The sequence below is a fragment of the Geotrypetes seraphini genome, chromosome 1, assembly GCF_902459505.1.
Source record: "Geotrypetes seraphini chromosome 1, aGeoSer1.1, whole genome shotgun sequence".
Classification (NCBI taxonomy): domain Eukaryota; kingdom Metazoa; phylum Chordata; class Amphibia; order Gymnophiona; family Dermophiidae; genus Geotrypetes; species Geotrypetes seraphini.
Window position 1 is genome coordinate 104,217,403 of NC_047084.1, and position 20,575 is coordinate 104,237,977.

General features: G+C 46.1%; 1 protein-coding gene across 4 annotated transcripts in view; it reads left to right on the top strand.

Annotated features, from left to right (window-relative positions):
* The window catches only part of CELF4 (CUGBP Elav-like family member 4), a 2,081,001-nt gene that overhangs the window by 1,942,349 nt on the left and 118,077 nt on the right, over window positions 1–20,575 (top strand). For all 4 annotated transcript variants that reach the window (XM_033935324.1, XM_033935325.1, XM_033935326.1 and 1 more), the window contains 2 exons: window positions 2,600–2,665; window positions 18,276–18,356. In XM_033935324.1, coding sequence (XP_033791215.1) covers window positions 2,600–2,665; window positions 18,276–18,356 — 147 coding nt within the window. The remainder of the gene's footprint in view (window positions 1–2,599; window positions 2,666–18,275; window positions 18,357–20,575) is intronic.

Here is a 20,575-nt window from a genome sequence, read left to right on the forward strand (position 1 = left end):
TCAAAGTCGCGAAAAATTTGCTTGTCACATGTGCCACAGACAGAGGCACATGGATGCTCAAAGTCGCGAAAAAAGTTGCTTGTCACATGCACCACGGACAGAGGCACATGGATGCTCAAAGTCGTGAAAAAAGTTGCTTGTTACATGCGCCACGGACAGAGGCACATGGATGCTCAAAGTCGCGAAAAATTTGCTTGTCACATGCGCCACAGACAGAAGCACACAGATGCTCAAAGTCACGAAAAAAGTTGGTTGTCACATGCACCACGGACAGAGGCACATGGATGCTCAAAGTCGCGAAAAAAGTTGCTTGTTACATGCGCCACGGACAGAGGCACACAGATGCTCAAAGTTACTTGTCACATGCACCACAGACAGAGGCACACGGATGCTCAAAGTTGCGAAAAGTTGCTTGTTACATGCGCCACGGACAGAGGCACACGGATGCTCAAAGTTGCGAAAAAGTTGCTTGTTACATGCGCCACGGACAGAGGCACATGGGTGCTCAAAGTTGCTTGTCACATGCGCCACAGACAGAGGCACACGGATGCTCAAAGTCGCGAAAAGTTGCTTGTTACATGCGCCACGGACAGAGGCACACGGATGCTCAAAGTTGCGAAAAAGTTGCTTGTTACATGCGCCACGGACAGAGGCACACGGATGCTCAAAGTCGCAAAAAAAGTTGCTTGTTACATGCGTCACAGACAGAGGCACATGGATGGTCAAAGTCGCGAAAAAAGTTGCTTATCGCATGCGCCACGGACAGAGGTACAGGGATGCTCAAAGTCATGAAAAAAGTTGCTTGTTACATGCGCCACGGACAGAGGCACACGGATGTTCAAAGTCACGAAAAAGTTGCTTGTCACATGCGCCACAGACAGAGGCACACGGATGCTCAAAGTCGCAAAAAAAAGTTGCTTGTTACATGCGTCACAGACAGAGGCACACGGATGCTCAAAGTCGCAAAAAAAGGTTGCTTGTTACATGCGTCACAGACAGAGGCGCACGGATGCTCAAAGTCGCAAAAAAAGGTTGCTTGTTACATGCGTCACAGACAGAGGCGCATGGATGGTCAAAAGTCGCGAAAAAAGTTGCTAGTCGCATGCGCCATGGACAGAGGCACAGGGATGCTCAAAGTCGCGAAAAAAGTTGCTTGTTACATGCGCCATGGACAGAGGCACATGGATGCTCAAAGTAGCGAAAAAAGTTGCTTGTTACATGCGCCACGGACAAAGGCACACGGATGCTCAAAGTCGCGAAAAAAGTTGCTTGTCACATGCGCCACAGATAGAGGCACACAGATGCTCAAAGCCACGAAAAAGTTGCTTGTCACCTCTGGGAGCATCTAAATTTAGACACCTCATGCATGCATGCATGTTCCTTGGAGGGTAATGCATCAAAACTGCGTGAGACAATAGCACGCAGACAAAGCTGGTCCGACAATCGCATGCAGGACATCAGTGCGCCGGATTTAAACTCAATTTGAAAGCGCTCCGAGGGTGCTCCAAGGGAGGGGGGGGGGGGTTCTGCCCATATTACAGAGGAAACTGAACTTTTTCCCTAAATCACAGGGAAAAAACCTGTTTCATCTATAATGGGGGGGGGGCTCCTCCTCCCCCACAACACCTCCCCAACGGCAGCGCCAATACTACTAAGTTAAATGCGGTGGTTCCCCTCCCCCCCACAACCCCCTCAGTGTGCTTTTAAATTGAGTTTAAATCCAGCGCGAGTCCCGCATGAGCCGACGTCGGCCATTCAGCGGGCAGTGCAGGGGCAGGCCGGATGCCGAAGAGATGGCGGCTGCCCTGCATCACTGGAGATTCGCCATCCAGGGGGCTCCGAATAAGCTACCAAGGGTTGGGGGCGAAGATTTAAAAGGCAGAGGAGGTACTGGAAGATAAGCCGTGGCTAATACCATGGGCTGGCTTATCTTCTGGGTTTTAAACATAGGCCGCCCTTTTCTGCAGCCCTTGCAGAGGGGGGGGGGGGCCTATATGCGGGGAAATACAGTATTGCCTTTCTGTGGTATAACCAAAGTGGTTTACGTACACAGCTTACAGAAATGGAGGATTAAGTGACTTGCCCAGGGCTGCAAGGACCTGCAGTTGGAATCAAACCAGTTCTCTTTCTCCGCTCACTGCACTAAGCCTTAGGTTCCACTTCAAGCTCTGCATTCTGTGTTTTTCAACAGTGGTCAATCCAGATCATGTTCAAGTAAACTAGATTTTGTGTTGCTTGAAGTACCTGTATGTACAAGACAGTACATTTGCGGTTCGTGGTCCCGGTCATTCTCCGACCGGGACTTCCTGTGCTAAAGTCAGGCTTCACCAATCAGGAGCTGCGTGTCAAAGCCCAACTTTAGCACAGGAAGTCCCGGTTGGAGCATACCACGAGTGAACCCCCGCGAATATCGGGGGAGTACAGTATACAAATCCCTTTCCCTAAATGGCTGATAACAAACTGGCTGTACTGAAGAGTTTTTATCCTATTTTGCCTTAGTGGAAAAAAAAAACCCCTCTTTCTATTTCCAGCCCAGTGTGAAATGTGTTTTCAAGTCGATATTTCTTGATGTCCTTCTTTGTCTCTTCTTCCTTTACAGCACAGAGCCCGACTGCAGCGGATCCCCTACAGCAAGCCTATGCCGGGGTGCAGCAGTATGCAGGTCGTCAGTATTCACACTTTCTCCTGATAAATCTTTAACTCCCTCCTATTGCTCCCAGTCCCTGTTCCCTCTGAGCGTAGGGGTAGGATTACCAGATTTCACTCCTGTAAAATCCAGACTCATGGCCCCACCCCCGGCCCGCTCAGTTCTACCCAGCCCCACCCCATTCTGACCAAGCCCCGCCCCATTACGCCCCAGCCACACTCCCTTAACCTTTTCTCGTGCTTGGAGCCACGTCAGGAGGGCAGTTGTGCATGCGCAGGTGTGATGTGATGGCATCACGTGCGTGCACGTGACGTCAGCGTTGCATCCGTGCGTGCCCAGATGCCCTCCCGCCCCGGTCCCGAGCTGGAGGCTTTTTCAAAACCTGGACAAAGTGCAGGGTTTTGAAAAGCCTTCCGGACACCCGGACATGTCCTCTAAAAAGAGGACATGACCGGGTAAATCCGGAAGTCTGGTAACCCTACCTAGGGGGCAGTGTTTTAGTTTTGTGTTTCCAATGGCTAGGGACAGACAGGTTCTATAGAGTCCTGCAGAACTTGCCTGCCCCTCATCATGGAAAATGTGATAGAGAAGCAGCCACCCCCCCCCCACCAACACACACACACACACACGCAGACTGGCATTACTGCAGATAAGTGGTCTCAAACTGGCGGCCCGCCAGGTACTATTTTGAGGCCCTCGGTATGTTTATCATAATCACAAAAGTAAAATGAAACAGTTTCTTTAGCTATAAATTATAATATTATTATTAAGATTTAGCCAAAATAAAAGATTTATAAACTACAAAGAGTTTTACCTCATGCAAAATTGTCATTTCTTTAATAAGACATTAATTATTTTTTTCTGCGGCCCTCCAAGTACCTACAAATCCAAAATGTGGCCCTGCAAAGGGTTTGAGTTGGAGACCACTGGCTTAACTGTAACCATGACATCCTGTTTGTCTTTGGGAAGCAGAGCTGAGATTGTGATGTCATAATGCCTCATTCCACCAATAAGAGCCAGCCTCATCAGTGATGTCACAATGGCTTGATTGTCCTGTTCTCCGCTCTGCCCTCCAACCAAGCCAGAAGATTAACTGTTCCCCTTAACTCAGTGGTCTCAAACTCACAGCCCGCCAGGTACTATTTTGAGGCCCCCGGTATGTTTATCATAATCACAAAACAGTTTCTTGATCATCTGACTCTTTAGCTATAAATGACAATATTATTATTAAGACTTAGGCAAAGGGAAAAGATTTATAAACTATGAAGAGTTTTACCTCATGCAAAATTGTCATTTCTATAATAAGACATTAACTATTTTTCCTGAGGCCCTCCGAGTACCAACAAATCCCAAATGTGGCCTTGCCAAATGTTTTCAGTTTGAGACCACTGCTGTAGATGGAGGACTCCCGCTTAGCTTAGAGGGAACAGTGCTCCCATTATAACTTCACAAGAGCGTAACTCGTAACCTCGTTTTCAACCAGCTAAGCTGTTCTGCTGTTAACCCACTGCTCCAGAGTGGTTGATTGCCATGTTTGTTGTCCTGGGGAAAACAGGGATCCTTTGGAGGCTCTGATTTCTTGCACTGGACAAGCCAAAAAAAGTGACTCATAAATGCTGTCGTGCATTAGCGTCTGATTTCTAAATCTAACCTTGTGTTTCTACCCAACCTTCTTAGTGCCAGAAAGTACAATTCTTAAATTAAAAAATTATAAATAAAATATATACAATTTAAAAATATTGCACAATAGTTCATAGGCAATACAATAACCGTACCACTTAGGCCCTCTTTAACAAAGGCGCGCTAAGCGTTGTAGCACGGATTTAGCGCGTGCTAAATCAACGTGTGCGCTAAATATTGAGCATGCGCTAAAAAGCTTAGCGCATCTTTGTAAAAGAGGGGGTTAATATATGCTTGTGCCCTCCCCTCTTAGGAATTGATTGCATATTCTATCAGCTCGTAATGTTCATTGAGTAGAGGTACGTAATTGATCAATGGTTTGGGGGGATGTTATTTAGATTTCCCTCTGGAAAGAAGACCTGCTCTTCCTGTTAACCGCTCGTATTATTTCCGACTGTTTGAACGACTGATTTTTGGGCATACTTCAGATGTCTCCCCTGAGACATTGGAGGAAGGAATCAATGGGGCCCCAAACTAATACAGTAGCACGGTGTCAAACTTTCTGTTGATCTAATATCGAATGAGTTTGGCCGCTGGATTCAAATAACTTGCAAATGCAGTTGATTAAACGTCACTTCAGATTTTGAATCATAGAAACATAGTAATATGATGGCAGATAAAGGCCAAATGGCCCTTCCAGTCTGCCCATCTGCAGCATCCGCTATCTCCTCCTCTCCCTATTGGCTAAGGCTCTTAGCATTTGCATCTCCTCTTCCTATAAGTTATGGGGTTCATAATAAAAAAAAAAAAACCACGTCTTAAAAGTGTCCTAAGTGGCTACTTGGACGATCAAAAAGCCTGATCGTCCAAGTACCCATAACCAAAGCTGGTTTTTAGACGTATCTAAAAACAACTTAGGCCTTTCCCCTGCCTCTAGACCAGCGGTCTCAAACATGCGGCCCGCGGGCCACATGTGGCTCTCCAAGTTTTATTTGCGGCCCGCGGTCTGGACTGGATAATTCCTTCCTTTTGGAGCAGCAGCGGGACTGGCTGGTTCGTTCCGTTCAAAGCCGCGGGTTGGCGGCTCCTTGCGCTATTTGCTCTGCATCGGAAGCCTCTCTGACATCACAACATCAGCGAGGCTTCAGACGCAGGCGCGGATCTCGCAAGGAGCCGCCACCCGCGGCTTTGAATGGAATGAGCCGGCCAGACACGCTGCTGCTCCAGTGGCGTACCAAGGGGGGGGGGGTCCGCACAACTGGTCACCCTCCACTGTTCTTCATAGAGTGCGGCTCGCAGCTCGTCTAGAGCAGGGGTGCCCAACTGCTTCCCTTCCCTTCTCACCGCCGGCACCATGCTCTTTAAGCTCCCTGCTTCTCTCGCCGCCCGACCTCAATTCTGACGTCGAGAGGACGTTCTGGCTAGCCAATCGCTGCCTGGCTGTCCGGAACGTCCTTTCCAATGTTAGAATTGACGTTGGTCGGCCCCGTGGAGATCTCGGCCTGTTCCTGATGGCGCCAGCAGCAGCAGCAGCCTATTCCCCGGTGGCGGTGGCATGGGGGAGGGCAGGAAGAAAGAAGGGGGGGCAGTGAGCCAGAAGGAAAAAAGAAAGAAGGGGGGGGGGACAAGGAGCCAGAAACAAAGCAAAAAATGGAACAAGGCATCAGAGAAAGACAGACAGAGAAAGAAAAAGTTGGGGGAGGGAATGAGGTCTGGAGGAGAGGAAGCATACAGGAGGCTGAAAGAAGAGAAGAAACATTGGATGCACAGTCAGAAGAATAAAGTGCAACCAGAGACTGATGAAATTACCAAACAAAGGTAGGAAAATGATTTTATTTTCAATTTAGTAATAGAAATGTGCCAGTTTTGAGAAAGAAACGATATTAAACTTTAAATGTGAGTGCTGCAGAAAAAATAGAGTACTTGGAGGGCCGCAGAAAAAATAGTTAATGTCTTATTAAAGAAATGACAATTTTGCATAAGGTAAAACTGTTAAAGGAAAGTTTTATAAACTACTAGCTGATGCCCCGGCGTTGCACGGGTATTTAATTATAGCAATAACACTGTAAATGGATTCAAATAAAGATACTTTATAGTGGTGAATGAAATTATTTTTTTACAGCTTAATAAAAAGTACAATATTCAAATTATAATGTGAAATATTTGACAAAATGAATACAATACAACTAACGCAAAACGTGATTATAAACAACAATTTTAGTTTCACCTCCTGGAGCAAGAACATATAAATTATTGGGTGAACCCACCTTTGAGCAAGCAACATAGAGTTGTGAGCCGAGAGACCCCCAGAACATATCACCCCAGGTAGTGAGGGATCTGCATACCAAGTTTCGTTCAAATCGGTCAAGCCGTTTTTGCGTGATCGCGGCACATACACACACACATACATACTTCCGATTTTATATACAGTGGTGCCTCGCATAACGAACGCCTCACACAACGAACGCTGCACACAACGAACTTCATGTCTTGATTCACACAACGAACTTCGTTTCACACAACGAACTTCACACAACTTCACACAACGAACTTCGTTTCACACAACGAACTTCGTTTCACACAACGAACTTCGTTTCACACAACGAACTTCGTTTCACACAACGAAGTCGCCCGAGCTGCCGATGTATTGCATCCTTCCGCGCAGGCACTGCAGGCAGTCGTTAGTCACTGCGCTTAACTGCCCTCTCTCACTGTATACAGTCGTCCTTTTAAGATAAACTCAATATTTTTTATATATCATGGCTTCTAAAAAAAGCAGGAAGGTGATTTCTGTTGAAATGAAACGGGAAATAATTAGAAGGAGTGAATGTGGGGTAAAACAGTGTGACCTCGTCAAAGAGTTTGGCCTCAGCAAGACCACCATTTTCACCATTTTGACAAATTTATTTTTTTTTATGTCATCTTAGCATATTTTATGCTGCAGAACGAATTATTTTTTTTAACATGTATTGTTATGGGAAAACGCGTTTCACATAACGAACTTTTCGCATAACAAACTTGCTCCTGGAACGAATTAAGTTCGTTGTGTGAGGCACCACTGTATATAGATAAAGAGTTTAACCTCATGCAAAATTGTCATTTCTTTAATAAGACATTAACTATTTTTTTCTGCGGCCCTCCAAGTACCTACAAATTCAAAATGTGGCCCCACAAAGGGTTTGAGTTTGAGACCACTGCTCTAGACGCACAGAGAGAAAAGAGGTGTGTTTAGAGGAGGGGAAAGGGCGGGCAGTGGGCGGGAGGTAGGCCGACCTACACCTAGGCGTACAACAGGTATAACCAAAACATTTACAGGTTGCCTAGTCGGCACTTAGACCTTTTTGACTTAGACGAAGTCAAACCAGGTCTAAGTGCTGAAAAAGGGGCCGCTGAGCTGATGGCCGCTGGCACCATCAGTTCAGCGGCCCGGCAACCTACCCACCACAAGCATCGCTGCAGGAGAGATGCCTCATCTCCCCTACCGCGTTGCCATCACTCCTCTACCCGAACTACCGCGACCCGCAGCAGGAGAGATGCCCTATCTCTCCTGCCGCGGGTCACCGCAGATCGGGTAGAGGAGTGATGGCATCGTGGTAGGGGAGATGAGGCATCTCTCCTGCTGCGATGCATCACCCCCCCACACACATACAACATTGGGGCAAGAGGGAGCCCAAGCCCTCTTGCCCCGGCGATCGTGCCCCCCCCCCCCCCGACTGGATCTGGCCAGGAGGGAGCCCAAGCTCTCCTGGCCCCGACGACACCCCCTACTGGATTGGGCCAGGAGTGAGCCCAAGCCCCCCTGGCACTGGCGACCCCCCACCCCCCACTACAATACGGGCAGGAGGGATCCCAGGCCCTCCTGCCCTCGACACAACCCCCTCCCCCCAACGACCGCCCCCCCCAGAACCCCCGATCGGACCAGTCTGCGACCCCCCCAGCCGACTCCACGACCCCCACACCCCTTCCCCGTACCTGTACGTTGGCCAGACAGACGAGTGCCAAGCCCGCCCATCCGGCAGGCCAGCCGGGTCCAGAATGGGGCTGGATTGGCCCAGGCGGAAGAAACCCCGCCCACAGGTGGGGCCTAATGCGCCTGGGCCAATCAGAATAGGCCCGGGAGCCTTAGGCCCCTCCTGTGGGCGGGGCCTTAGGCACATGGGCCCAACTCAGCCCATATATGTGCCGAATCTTATTATCCCGCGCACCATGTTCACTCCTGGGCGGCTTAGAACCTAAAATCCAGTGATACATATCATAACCTATGTAGAGATTTTGGATCATTTGAACTACAAAATTTTTATAGTAAAGAAGGGATTGGAACGTAGTTAGGGCGTGCGGGGAGCGGCGGTCCGTCCCGGGCGCGGTCTTCCTAAGGGCACGGCACCCCTCCTCCTCTCTGCCCCCCCGTTCCCCTCTTTGCCGTGCAAACGCAACCCTTGCCTTCCCCCATACCTTTTTTTTGCTTCCCTAGTACGAGGTTTTTGCCCGCGTCAGCACTGGCGCTTTCTCTGTCGTCACTCCCGGGACCTGCACCTAGGAAGTGATGTCAAAGGGTGAGCCGACACTGACGTGGGCATGCTGCTCATATCAGAGAAGTTAAAAAGATACGGAGAAATGGAAGGGGGCCCACACACAGCAGGGGGGGGGACAGGTAAGAGGGCGGGGGAGGGGCACCACCCTTACAACGCCACTGGATAGGGAAGCACAATATGATCATTTTATGTTTTGCAGAACTCTACCTGCACAGGTAGGTCCCCATTATAGATCTTAATATTTATCTTACATCTTTACGATTTAGAAGCATCTTAAAATAAGAATGTTTTAAGATCGGTCTTAAACTTATCAAGAGAGTTACTCTTGATATTAGAGCTACTGGTACAGAATTCCAAAGTTTGGGAACAGTTACCCAAAAAAGTGACCGCTCTTACATGTTCATGCACAGTTTCTTGATATGTTGGAATAGAGTTGCCAGATTTTCCACGCCCCTTCCCCGTACCTTTTTAACTTCGGCATGAGCAGCCGCCAACTTACTGCCAGCGTCGGCTTCAGCGCTCTCTCTGATATCGCTTCTTAGGCGCGGGTCCCGGAAGTGACATCAGAGAGTGTGCACAAGCCAACGTGGGCAGCAAGTTGGTGGATGCTCGCACTGAACTTAAAAAACTATGGGGGAAGGGAAGGGAGAGGAGTGGGGGAGGAAAGTGCCGATGCCCCGAACAAGTTGGTGCCCGGGGAGGATCGCCCCTTGCCCCCACTCACTACGCCACTGTCCCCTGCCATTTCCCTTCCCTAATGCCTCTTTCCGTTCCCTTCCCCTGTTCTCTTTCCTTCCCTTATTCTTTCTGTCCCCTCCCTTCTCTATACCTGTCATCTCTTCCTGTTCCTCTCTTTCTTGTGATCCTTTCTCCATTTTGTTCCCATGAAATTACCCCCGCCCCATCTCCCAGATCTCTTCTCCATTCATAGCACTGATCACAATCCACCCACCCCCCTTACAAAACCGTAGTACGTTTTTAAGCGCTAGCCGCAGTGGTAACAGCTCCGATGCTCCTAGGAATTCTATAAACGTTGGAGTTGTTACCGCCGTGGCCAGTGCTAAAAACCTTGCTATGTTTTTTTTTAAAAAGGGGGATAAGTTCTTTTCCCCCTAAAAAGGGCCAAATAAAGACACGTGGAGGGGCATAATCGAAAGGGATGTCTAAGTCCGTTTACGTCCATCTCGCAAGTTGTCCAAAGTTAAAAAGAGCCTAAGACACATTTTCGAAAGAGACGTCCAACTTATTTTTACTTTCGAAAATTGTCTAATTTTACGTCCTGCCGATCTGATCGTCCAAGCCGCTAAATCATCCATCTTTATACCACATTTCTGTCCAACTTTCTGTCCAAGTCCAAAACGCCTAGAACAAGCCCTGTTGGATGTGGGAGGGGTCTGCAAAGTGATGGATTGAACACCCAGACATGCCACCTAAATAGTGGGGTACCTTACAGGGCACTGCTGTGAACTTCACAAAAAGGGTGCCCTGGCTTCTCCTTCCTACAGCTCCCTTATAGGTCACAATGAGCCCCCCAAACCACCTCCAGAATCCCCTAGACCCACTTATCTACCACCCCAATAGCCCTTATGGCTGCAGGAGCCACTTATATGCCAGTGAAAAAGGGTTTGGGTGGTGTATAGGGGAATGCATATGTTTAAGTATCAATGCAGTGATTACAGGGGCTTATGGGCATGGGTCCTCCTCTCTATGGGTCCTTAACCCACCCCCAAGATGACTTAAGCTGCCTCTGGGCTGGACGACTAGGCTTTCCTATGCCAGGCAGCCAGGTGATGATGGTCTGGAGGCTGAAATTTAAAGTTGTGAATAAAACTTTTATGGGGGGGGGGTTGGTGATCACTGGGGTAGTGTGTGGTGGTCTGTGTTATGTGTTTGCAGTGCTTATCTGGTGAGTTTAGGTGGGTTTTTGAGATTTAGACCATGTTTTACATGGTCTAAGTCACAACGTCCAAGTTCTGTCTAGGCTCTGTTAAACTTTTGGTTATACATGCTGTACAACTAAGTCTAAGCCGCCCCACATCCCGCCCAACTCCCACCTTTGACACGCCTCCTGAAACGCCCCGTTTAGCTTTGGACGTTGAGCGGCACTATGAAGGCCTAGGTCGTTTAGAAATACGTCCAAAACCCATTTTTATTATCGGCACTTGGATGTTTATGAGAAATGTTCGTCCAAGTGCCGACTTAGGCCGGTTTTTGGACGTTTTTCTCTTTCGATTATGAGCCCCTTAGCATACAAGAAATGACTTTTAAAATAAAAACACAAGGCTATAGACTCACATATATATGTTTATGTTTATTTAAGATTTGACCTACCGCTCCAGTATTTTACTGACCTAAGCGGTTTACAGTGTATCAAACTAAAATGAAATTAGGTATGTGAGAAAAACAACCCTCTCTGTCCCGAAGGCTCAAAATATAGCTAAAGTACCCAAATTAACTAAAAATATGTAATAACAACATATAATACATTTACAAGATCAAAGACCAAAGAAATAGAAAATAGAAAGAATGAAAGAAGATAAAAAATAAAAAATAAAAGAAATTTAAGCGATAGAAAAGTCTCTGAAGCGGCCTGATGGCAAACAGTCCTATTTTAGTGCAGGCCTTAATACAACTCCCGGCCCAGATCCGTCACTGGCAGAGCTCGAGAGCATCGAAGAAATGAACATTTCTAAAACATATCCACTAAGGGCTCCTTTTACTAAGCTGCGTTAGCGGTTTTAGCGCGTGCTTAATTGCCCCCCCCCTCGCGCCAGTCGCTAACGCCACCATTGAGCTGGCGTTACTTTTTGGCGCGTAGCGCGGGGTTAGCTCACGCTAATCTGCAGCGCGTGCTAAAACCGCGAGCGCAGCTTAGTAAAAAGGAGCCCTAAAACTGTTATATGAAATAAATACATCCAAACCAACACGAATCGGTACAAATTAATACAAATTAAGGCAGAATGCGGTCCCCATTCCATTCTTCAATTCGGGAGAGCCATTTGGAAAAAATGTGCTTTTAGATGTCTCTTAAAATTTTGAAACGATTTTTCCTTCCTTTTTTTTTTTTATTTATGCATTTTCAAAATAACCCACGAGAATATTCTTGTTACAGTAAGCAGAGTATATAGAAAATAAATTTGTCATCAAACAATAATGACAAATAAAAAGAAAAAAGATTAACTAGATAATCAACAAATTACAGGTATTAGAATTATTTATATCTTTAAACTCTTAATTAGACCTCAATTCTCAAGAGAAAACAAAAAAGAAAAAGACAAGGAGGTCTCATATTTAACAATAATACATAATTATAGAAATGGTTTAACACTATCTGTACTCGGCCCAAAATTTCTTTTGGCTGCCCTGGGGTCTTTTCTTAGTGTCCAGAAATGTCCGAAGGTGCTCAGGAACGAAAAACACATATTTAATTCCAGAGTATCTAACTAAACATTTACAGGGATAACCTAGGATAAACGTAACTCCCAAGCTTTTAACTTCCTCCCTCATAGCTAAGAATAATTTCCTACGGTCCTGAGTAGTCTTAGTAATATCAGGAAAAATCCAAATTTTTTGACCAAGAAATAAGGTTTGGGAGTTACGGAAGAAAATTCTTAATATAGCATTAAAATCTTGCTCAAAAACTAGAGTTATAATCATTGTTCCAATGTTGGAACTAAGCAGAAAAATGCACCATTTCTGGTTGAGGCAAGGTGAGCAACATACCTTGTCCTGCGACCATGATGACGCAATTGCAGACAATACAGAATATAGCCCTGAGACTTGTCTATTTCCTAAAATAAATATGACCATATCACAGAGGCTTACCATGACTCGCACTGGCTTCCAATAGAAGTGAGAGTGCACTTCAAATTCTACTGCTTACTTTACAAGGCTCTCAACGGAGAAAGCCCAACCTACTGGAATCTATATATATAAAATCGGAGGTATGTGTGTATGTATGTGCCGCGATCACGCAAAAACGGCTTGACCGATTTGAACGAAACTTGGTATGCAGATCCCTCACTGTCTGGGGTGATATGTTCTGGGGGTCTCGCGGCCCACCTGCACACATGGGCGGAGCTACAAACATAAAATCGAATTTCACCCATTCATGTCAATGGAAAAAATGTAAAAAGCTGCCATTCTCACAGTAATTCAAAAACGACTTGACTGATTTGAACGAAACTTGGTATGCAGATCCCTCACTACCTGGGGTGATATGTTCTGGGGGTCTCGCGGCCCACCTGCACACGTGGGCGGAGCTACAAACAGAAAATCAGATTTCACCCATTCATGTCAATGGAAAAAATGTAAAAAGCTGCCATTCTCACAGTAATTCAAAAACGGCTTGACCGATTTGAACGAAACTTGGTATGCAGATCCCTCACTACCTGGGGTGATATGTTCTGGGGGTCTCGCGGCCCACCTGCACACGTGGGCGGAGCTACAAACAGAAAATCAGATTTCACCCATTCATGTCAATGGAAAAAATGTAAAAAGCTGCCATTCTCACAGTAATTCACAAACGGCTTGACCGATTTGAACGAAACTTGGTATGCAGATCCCTCACTACCTGGGGTGATATGTTCTGGGGGTCTCACGGCCCACAACTCTATGTTGCTTGCTCAAGGGTGGGTTCACCCAAGAATTTATATGTTCTTGCTCCTGGAGGTGAAACTAAAAATGTTGTTTATAATCAAGTTTTGCGTTAGTTGTATTGTATTCATTTTGTCAAATATTTCACATTATAATTTGAATATATGTGTGTGTGTGTGTGTATGTATGTATGTTCCAGCATAACTCTGAAACGCATGGAGAGATTTCAACCAAACTTGGTACACATATGACTTACTATCTGGGGAAAAATATTGTGCAGGTGGGACTGGGTAAAATACTGTGGGGGTGGGAAGGGGGTGATATGTTAAAATTATCAAAAGCGACAGATATTAATGTCCAACCCATAGTTTTCGGGCTCGCTGAGATGAATACCGACACTCCCGATGCCGTTTAAGTCTAAGTTCAGCCCCATAGAGAGGGACATTCCTTTGGGACATGTGGAGGGTAGGGGGTTGGGACATGGGGGTGGGGCATATGGGACATGTGGGGGGGGGTAACGTGGGGGGTGGGACATGTGGGACATAGTGGGGTGAGACATGTAGGGGGTTGGACATTTTGGGATAAATAAATATCCGGGCAACGCCGGGTAATCAGCTAGTAACCGACTAAAACAATCCTCCTCAACCAGACCCAGAAGATCCCACTCACTATTCACTCACCCATCATCCAAAGATGTCAAACGAAAAAAACTTTATGATAACCTAATAGCCTCCAAAGCAGCTAAAATGGACAGACAAATCACCACTCTGTTATCTTCGACTACAGACTACAAAGCCTTCAGGAGAGATATTAAAACCATACTCTTCAAAAAACACATAAAACCTATCCAGCACAACCAATCCCAACCCAATATCCAACACTCTATTTACCCTTAGATTTCTCTAATACTCTTCTGTCTACCAAACGTTATCTAAAACCCATAATTTCACCCTATTCTTATCTCCTAAAGTCCTCCACTTCCCTTTGGTAACTCTTTACTCAACATATAATACCTTAAAAATTCTATGTCATCGCTTATTCTATTCCTTCAAATTTTGATTGTAATTTTCTTTTAGTTTGGATGTAATCCGCCTTGAACCGCAAGGTAATGGCGGAATAGAAATCACTAATGTAATGTAATGTGAGCCTTTGAGATATGGGGAACAGCTACTCGATTGTCATTTAAAGATCTCAACGAGCGACTAAGTGTGTGGAATAACACTAGATTAGAGAGATATAATGGTTGTAACTCAAATAATGCCCTATGTGCCAGCATCAGGATTTTAAATTGAATTCTTAAATTCCATTGGTAACCAATGGCACTTCAAATATAATGGCGTTACATGATCATAGATGTGTGCGCGACCTAACAGCCAAATTGCCGCATTTTGTGCTGTTTGTAAACGTTTCAGTTGCGTACCACCACAAGTTGATACTACAAGATTCAAGCCTAAATGGAGGAAAAGACCTCAGAATCACCCTTTGGGATCATGTGGAGTTCACCCCAAAAGTAGTATGGTGATAAATACCAATCATCGATCAAAAAACCTCCATCCTCTCCTACAAAATATTCTTTTGTTTGAAACGTTTCAGTTGTCCAACTGTTATTCCCGCATATACCAATTGGCCATAATCCAATTTAGGTAGAACAAATGCATGGATTAAAAAGTATGTAACGATTTCTCATCCAGGAAATCTCAAATAACTCTAAGCCAGTGGTCTCAAACTTGTGGCCCGGGGGCCACATGCGGCCCGCCAGGTCCTATTTTGAGGCCCTCGGTATGTTTATCATAATCACAAAAGTAAAATAAAACAGTCTCTTTAGCTATAAATGACAATATTATTATTAAGACTTAGCCAAAAGGAAAGACTTATAAACTATAAAGAGTTTTACCTCATTAAAAAATTGTCATTTCTTTAATAAAACAATAACTAGTTTTTCTGAGGCCCTCCGAGTATCTACAAATCCAAAATGTGGCCCTGCTCTAAGCTGTCTTAATGCCCCAAATCCTTTCGCAACTGTAGATGAAACCTGCTTCTCATATTTCCAATGATTAAATATGTACCATATAATTGTTACAGAAATCTGGAAAAATCAGTTGGAAAGAAGGGCTCTTCAGTTTTCTAAAAATGTCTGTAAGGCCAATCTCAAATGCATGACACATGTCACATAACTTGCTTGAATTTTAAAAACCTGGCATCTGTATATTATATGTCACCTGGAACCTATATGCAGGAGTGGGAAATGTGACATTATTAATCTTGCTTCAGGCATTCGACTATTCTGTGCTCTGAAAAAGGCACCCCGGGTTTAATTTACCAAGAAAATAAACACAGTCTTACTCGTAAAACATGCAGTTTCATGGTTTTCTGCCTGTGGCACTGATTAAGTAGTGTTGCAGACACCAGAGGGCAGCAGAGAGGCCACGACATGTCACAGCTACAAAAGCTGGGTCAGATCACATCCTACTATAAGATATGCCAAGGATCTGTACCACGTCGCGGAATCATCTGAAACCCAAAGTCCGTTTTCTTTTGCGGATTTTCTGCACTTCACTGCAGCATATCAGAGGGCCGGGGGATGTGCTGCTGGGTTTAACTCACATTTTTGTTGTGTCAAAAAAAAAAAGGTTCCAAGCTAAGATTTGAGGTAGTGAAATTAATTGGCATGCTTACAATCCCACGGTGAGTGGTGGATACAAGAAACATCCCAAGGTCCCCTGTTAGGATCACCATTATTGTTCCAACATGTGCCCTGAATATGTGGGGCACACAGACAGACACAGTACTGGAGGTAATTCTTGTCGCCTTCAGAATACAATATAAAGCAGTAATGATTTGCCATCAATTCTTGTATGGTAATTTACCAAAATCGTTTAAAAATAAAATGCTTAGCTATACACCAAACAGATCCCTACGTTCTGAGAATTTAGCTCTACCAAAGACGAATGTGAACCCGAGTCTTGTTGAGACTGGCAAAATGACTTTATGCTGGGCAGGAGTTAAAATACGGAAGTCCCTTGTAGGCCAAATACGAAACTGTCGTGAAAAGGGCAGGTTTAGAAAATTACTCGAGACGCAATTATTTGTAGATGCCTTTTTCAGCCAATAATTGTCCTCTCTCCACAGTTGATGAATTATTCATGATTCTCATTATATAAGCTAAGGAATTAGTGGGTAGATATGATTCTTTGTGTGTCTGTTTTATCATGTTTTTACAATATTATGTATGCAAATTATGTAAACCGTTTAGTTTTCAACTGTATAGAAAATTGTAAAAATAAATAAATAAAATACTTCTTGAGTGCTGCCTCGTGCTCCTGGAACATTCCAGAAACCTCTTTAATACACAGCTTGCCATGTCTCAATAACATAGAATTAAACTCCCCTGACCCATTCTTTTTGTAGTCAGAAAATAATCTCTGTAAAAACAGAGAGGAGCCCCCCCCCCCCCTTACCCTACCCCCTCTCTCTCTCTCACTTTCCTTGGTCACATTTTGCTCTCTCCTACCCTCGCCCCTCAAATTATACATGGAACACGCCAGTTAAAGAGCTTGGTGAGAGCACCATTCTGATGGGATGAGAATACAGAATGACACGCGGACAAATATTTCCCCGTTTCTGCGGGAACTCATTTTCCCGTCCCCGTGAGTTCTTTTCCTGTCCCTGCCCCATTCCTGCAAGCAGTAGCATAGGGGCAGTCTACCCCGGGTGCCATGTTGGGGGGGGGCACTGGCACCCCTCCTCTTCTCTGCCCCCCAGCCTCTTCCCATTCCTACCCTCGCCACATCCGTGCCCCCTTTCCCTTCCCCTTCCCCCGTACCTCTCATTGTTCACCACCGCAAGCAACAATTTCAGTGTGATCCTCGAGATCCACATCGTCTCTCCCACTGACGTCACTTCCAGGTGCCACAAATAGAAGCGACATCAGAGGGAGAGCCGACGGGGTCGTGAGGAGCACGTTGAAATTCTTGTTGTTTGCAGCGGTGAAAGACTAAAGATACAGGGGAAAGGAAGTGAAGGGGACGCACGTAGCAGTGAGGAGCGGGGGGGGGGGCAGAGATGAGGGTGGGGGAGGGGCGCCCCACACCCTGGGCACCTCTCACCCTCACTATGCCACTGCCTGCAAGCTCCTTCCTCATCTGCACAAGCCTCAAACACTTTAAAATCCTAACTAGCAACATTCTAGAGCTCAGACTGTGATGTCATAATGCCTCATTCCACCAATGCCTAAGCTCCATCCTCATCTGCACAAGCCTCAAACACTTTAAAATCCTAAGTAGCAACATTCTAGAGCTCAGACTGTGATGTCATAATGCCTCATTCCACCAATGCCTAAGCTCCGTCCTCATCTGCACAAGCCTCAAACACTTTAAAATCCTAAGTAGCAACATTCTAGAGCTCAGACTGTGATGTCATAATGCCTCATTCCACCAATGCCTGAGCTTCGTCCTCGTCTGCAGAAGCCTCAGACACTTGAAAATCATAAGTGTTTGAGGCTTTTGCAGTTAAGGCTGAGCTTACAGGAATGGGGCAGGGACAGGGACAATGACAAAACTCATGGGGACGGGATGGGAAAATTGAGTTCCTGCGGGGATGGGGACAAATTTATACCCGTGTCATTCTCTAGATGAGAGCCTTCTGGCATGCTGCATAGTAGCTGGCTGCAGGGAAATGTAAGCAACAGGTTCTGTAGTCTTGCTCCTATGCCGAGAGTCCATGCCACCGTGTAGCGGAGAGTTAATTAAATGCACTGCGGAAGGAAAGTTTTGTCTGTGTGACTGCGGCTGTGAAGAAAGGCAGGTTGCTGAGGCCGCCTGCTCTGCAGCACTGAATTCTCTTTTCTTTTTTCCCCCCTTTTTTTTCTCTTTCTACAATAGCCGCGTATCCTGCTGCTTATGGCCAGATCAGCCAAGCGTTTCCACAGCCACCTCCCATGATCCCGCAGCAGCAGAGAGAAGGTAAGTTCACAGGCAAAAAGACACCCCAAAGGGGCTAATGACCTTCACATCCTATACCGTACCCTCAAATTTTACCTGTTTAATTATGGTGCCATTTTTCTGGGCCCTGAACCTCATTTTGGTTCCAAGTCTGTGCATTGTGGATGTTCTGTGAATTCATTTTATGTACGAGGAGTAATAGAGCTCAGCAAATTCTACAGGGGCCACATGACGGTACCTCTTTTCTGCTCCCCCGCCAAGCTTCTGTATGCCTGTGCTTAAAATATAGCTGGTCAATATTCGACTGGTGCTAGCCAGCATCTTTTTAAACACTGCTGCAGATAGAATGAGGTCCTGATATCCAATGCCAGGCCATGTCTGGGAACTGGAGTTGAATATCCAAGCTGGCTGTGATGGTCCCTAATAAGTCGTGGTCTTTATATCGATGGACATGACCATGGTGGCAGTTGCTGAGCACGTTACACGTTAATTACACATATTTAACATTTTAATAAAATTCAAAACTAGTACCAGGATTTAATAGTGTTGAATATCAAGGCCATATTTGCACGTTCTGGCCACCAAATCTTACGCAAATCCCAGCCCCTCACCCTGATTCTAATACCTCTCCTCCCTTCTGCCGTCCCCCCAAAGGATCAAGAAGCACCAAGGATCTATAGCCCCCCCCTTGGGGGGGGGAAGCATCATGGATTTAATATAGTGTCTTTCTGTGTTTATATATACAGTACAGTACCCCCTCCGAATCCATGGTTTCAGTACCCGCGTATTCGGTTATTTGCGATTTTTTTTTTTTTTTTTTTTTTTAAAGAAACGCTTTATCTTGTACCTTCCCCAGACCTTACCTGGTGGTCTAGCAGTGACGCGGGGCAGGAGCGATCGTCCCTGTGCAGAGCCGTCATCAAAATGGCTGCCGTGAGTTCCCGATGATCAATACTGCCCCGCGTCGCCGCTAGACCACCAGGGAAGGTCTGGGGAAGGTCCGGGATGCAGGAGGGAGGTGGGGGTGGGTCAGAGCCAGCCCTGAAAGTTATCGGCAATATTTCAATATTCGCGGGCCGGCTCTGCCCCTAACCCCTGCACATATTGAGGGTTTGCTGTATATTATATGCGAGTACTTTTCTGTCCTGCTGGACTAACAATCTAAGTCTTGTACCTGGGACAATGGAGGGTTAAGTGACTTGTCCAGGGTCACAAGGAGCTGTGGTGGGAATTGAACCCTGCTCCCCAGTTCACTGGACTAGCCATTGGGCTACTCCTCTACTCCAAGGGGGAAAGGGAATAGGAATTAGAGAGTGTCAAGAAGGAGGGGGCTGTGGATCCGCAGGGAGAAGAGTCTTTGTGGGGGGGGACAGTAAAGCTACTTTGGGCCAGTAGGTGTCAGTTGATTTTTACTGTTGGCATCAGCAGAGCTAAGTGCACCAATTGGTGGTATTTTTGCCCCCCCCCCCGCCAATCCTCTGAGATACTCATATCACTAACTCAACCAGTAGCAATTTATTTATTTGGATTTATTAACCAATTTGTGTCGCCCCCCACTGCTGAAGGGACCACCGCTGTATGGAGTGGCACAGCGAGGGTGGGGGAAGTCCGGGGCGGTGGCACCCCTCTCGCCTTCTTCTCCGACCCCTTCCCTGTGCCTGTTTAGCTCCCGGGCGCGAGCATCATCTCTAACTCGCTGCCCGTGCCGGCGTCGGCTCACCCTCCGCTGCCACTTCCCTGCTGCAGGACCCAGAAGTAACGGCAGAGGCCGGCACGAGCAGCGGGTTGGAGCCGCTGCTTGCCGGTGAAGAGCTAGAGGTAGGGTGGTGGGGAATTTAAGGTGCGCGTGCAGCGGGGGGAGGAGTGAAAAGGAGCGGAGGGAGAGGAAGAGAGGTGCCAGCGCCCCCATCAGGACAGCACGCAAGGCAGTCTGCCCCCTGCCCCCCACTAGCAGTATGTGTACCTTTAATCATTTTAATGCCCTGCAGAGAACAAGTGCATCAGTGACTTACCAGGGTTGTTTGACGTTATTTACGCAAAGAATCAATTCTTTATCAATTCAAGACAAAGCTAAAGACATTTCTTTTCATCGATGCCTTTGAGGTTTAACTGCCCTTTTAAGGGCGACTTAGAATGATTTTATTTTTATTTACCCTCCTACTGTTTTTCCCTTAAATTGTTATCTTTTATCTTTAAAATAGTAGTTCATTCCTCTTGTTTCCACCTGTTAAATGGTTTTA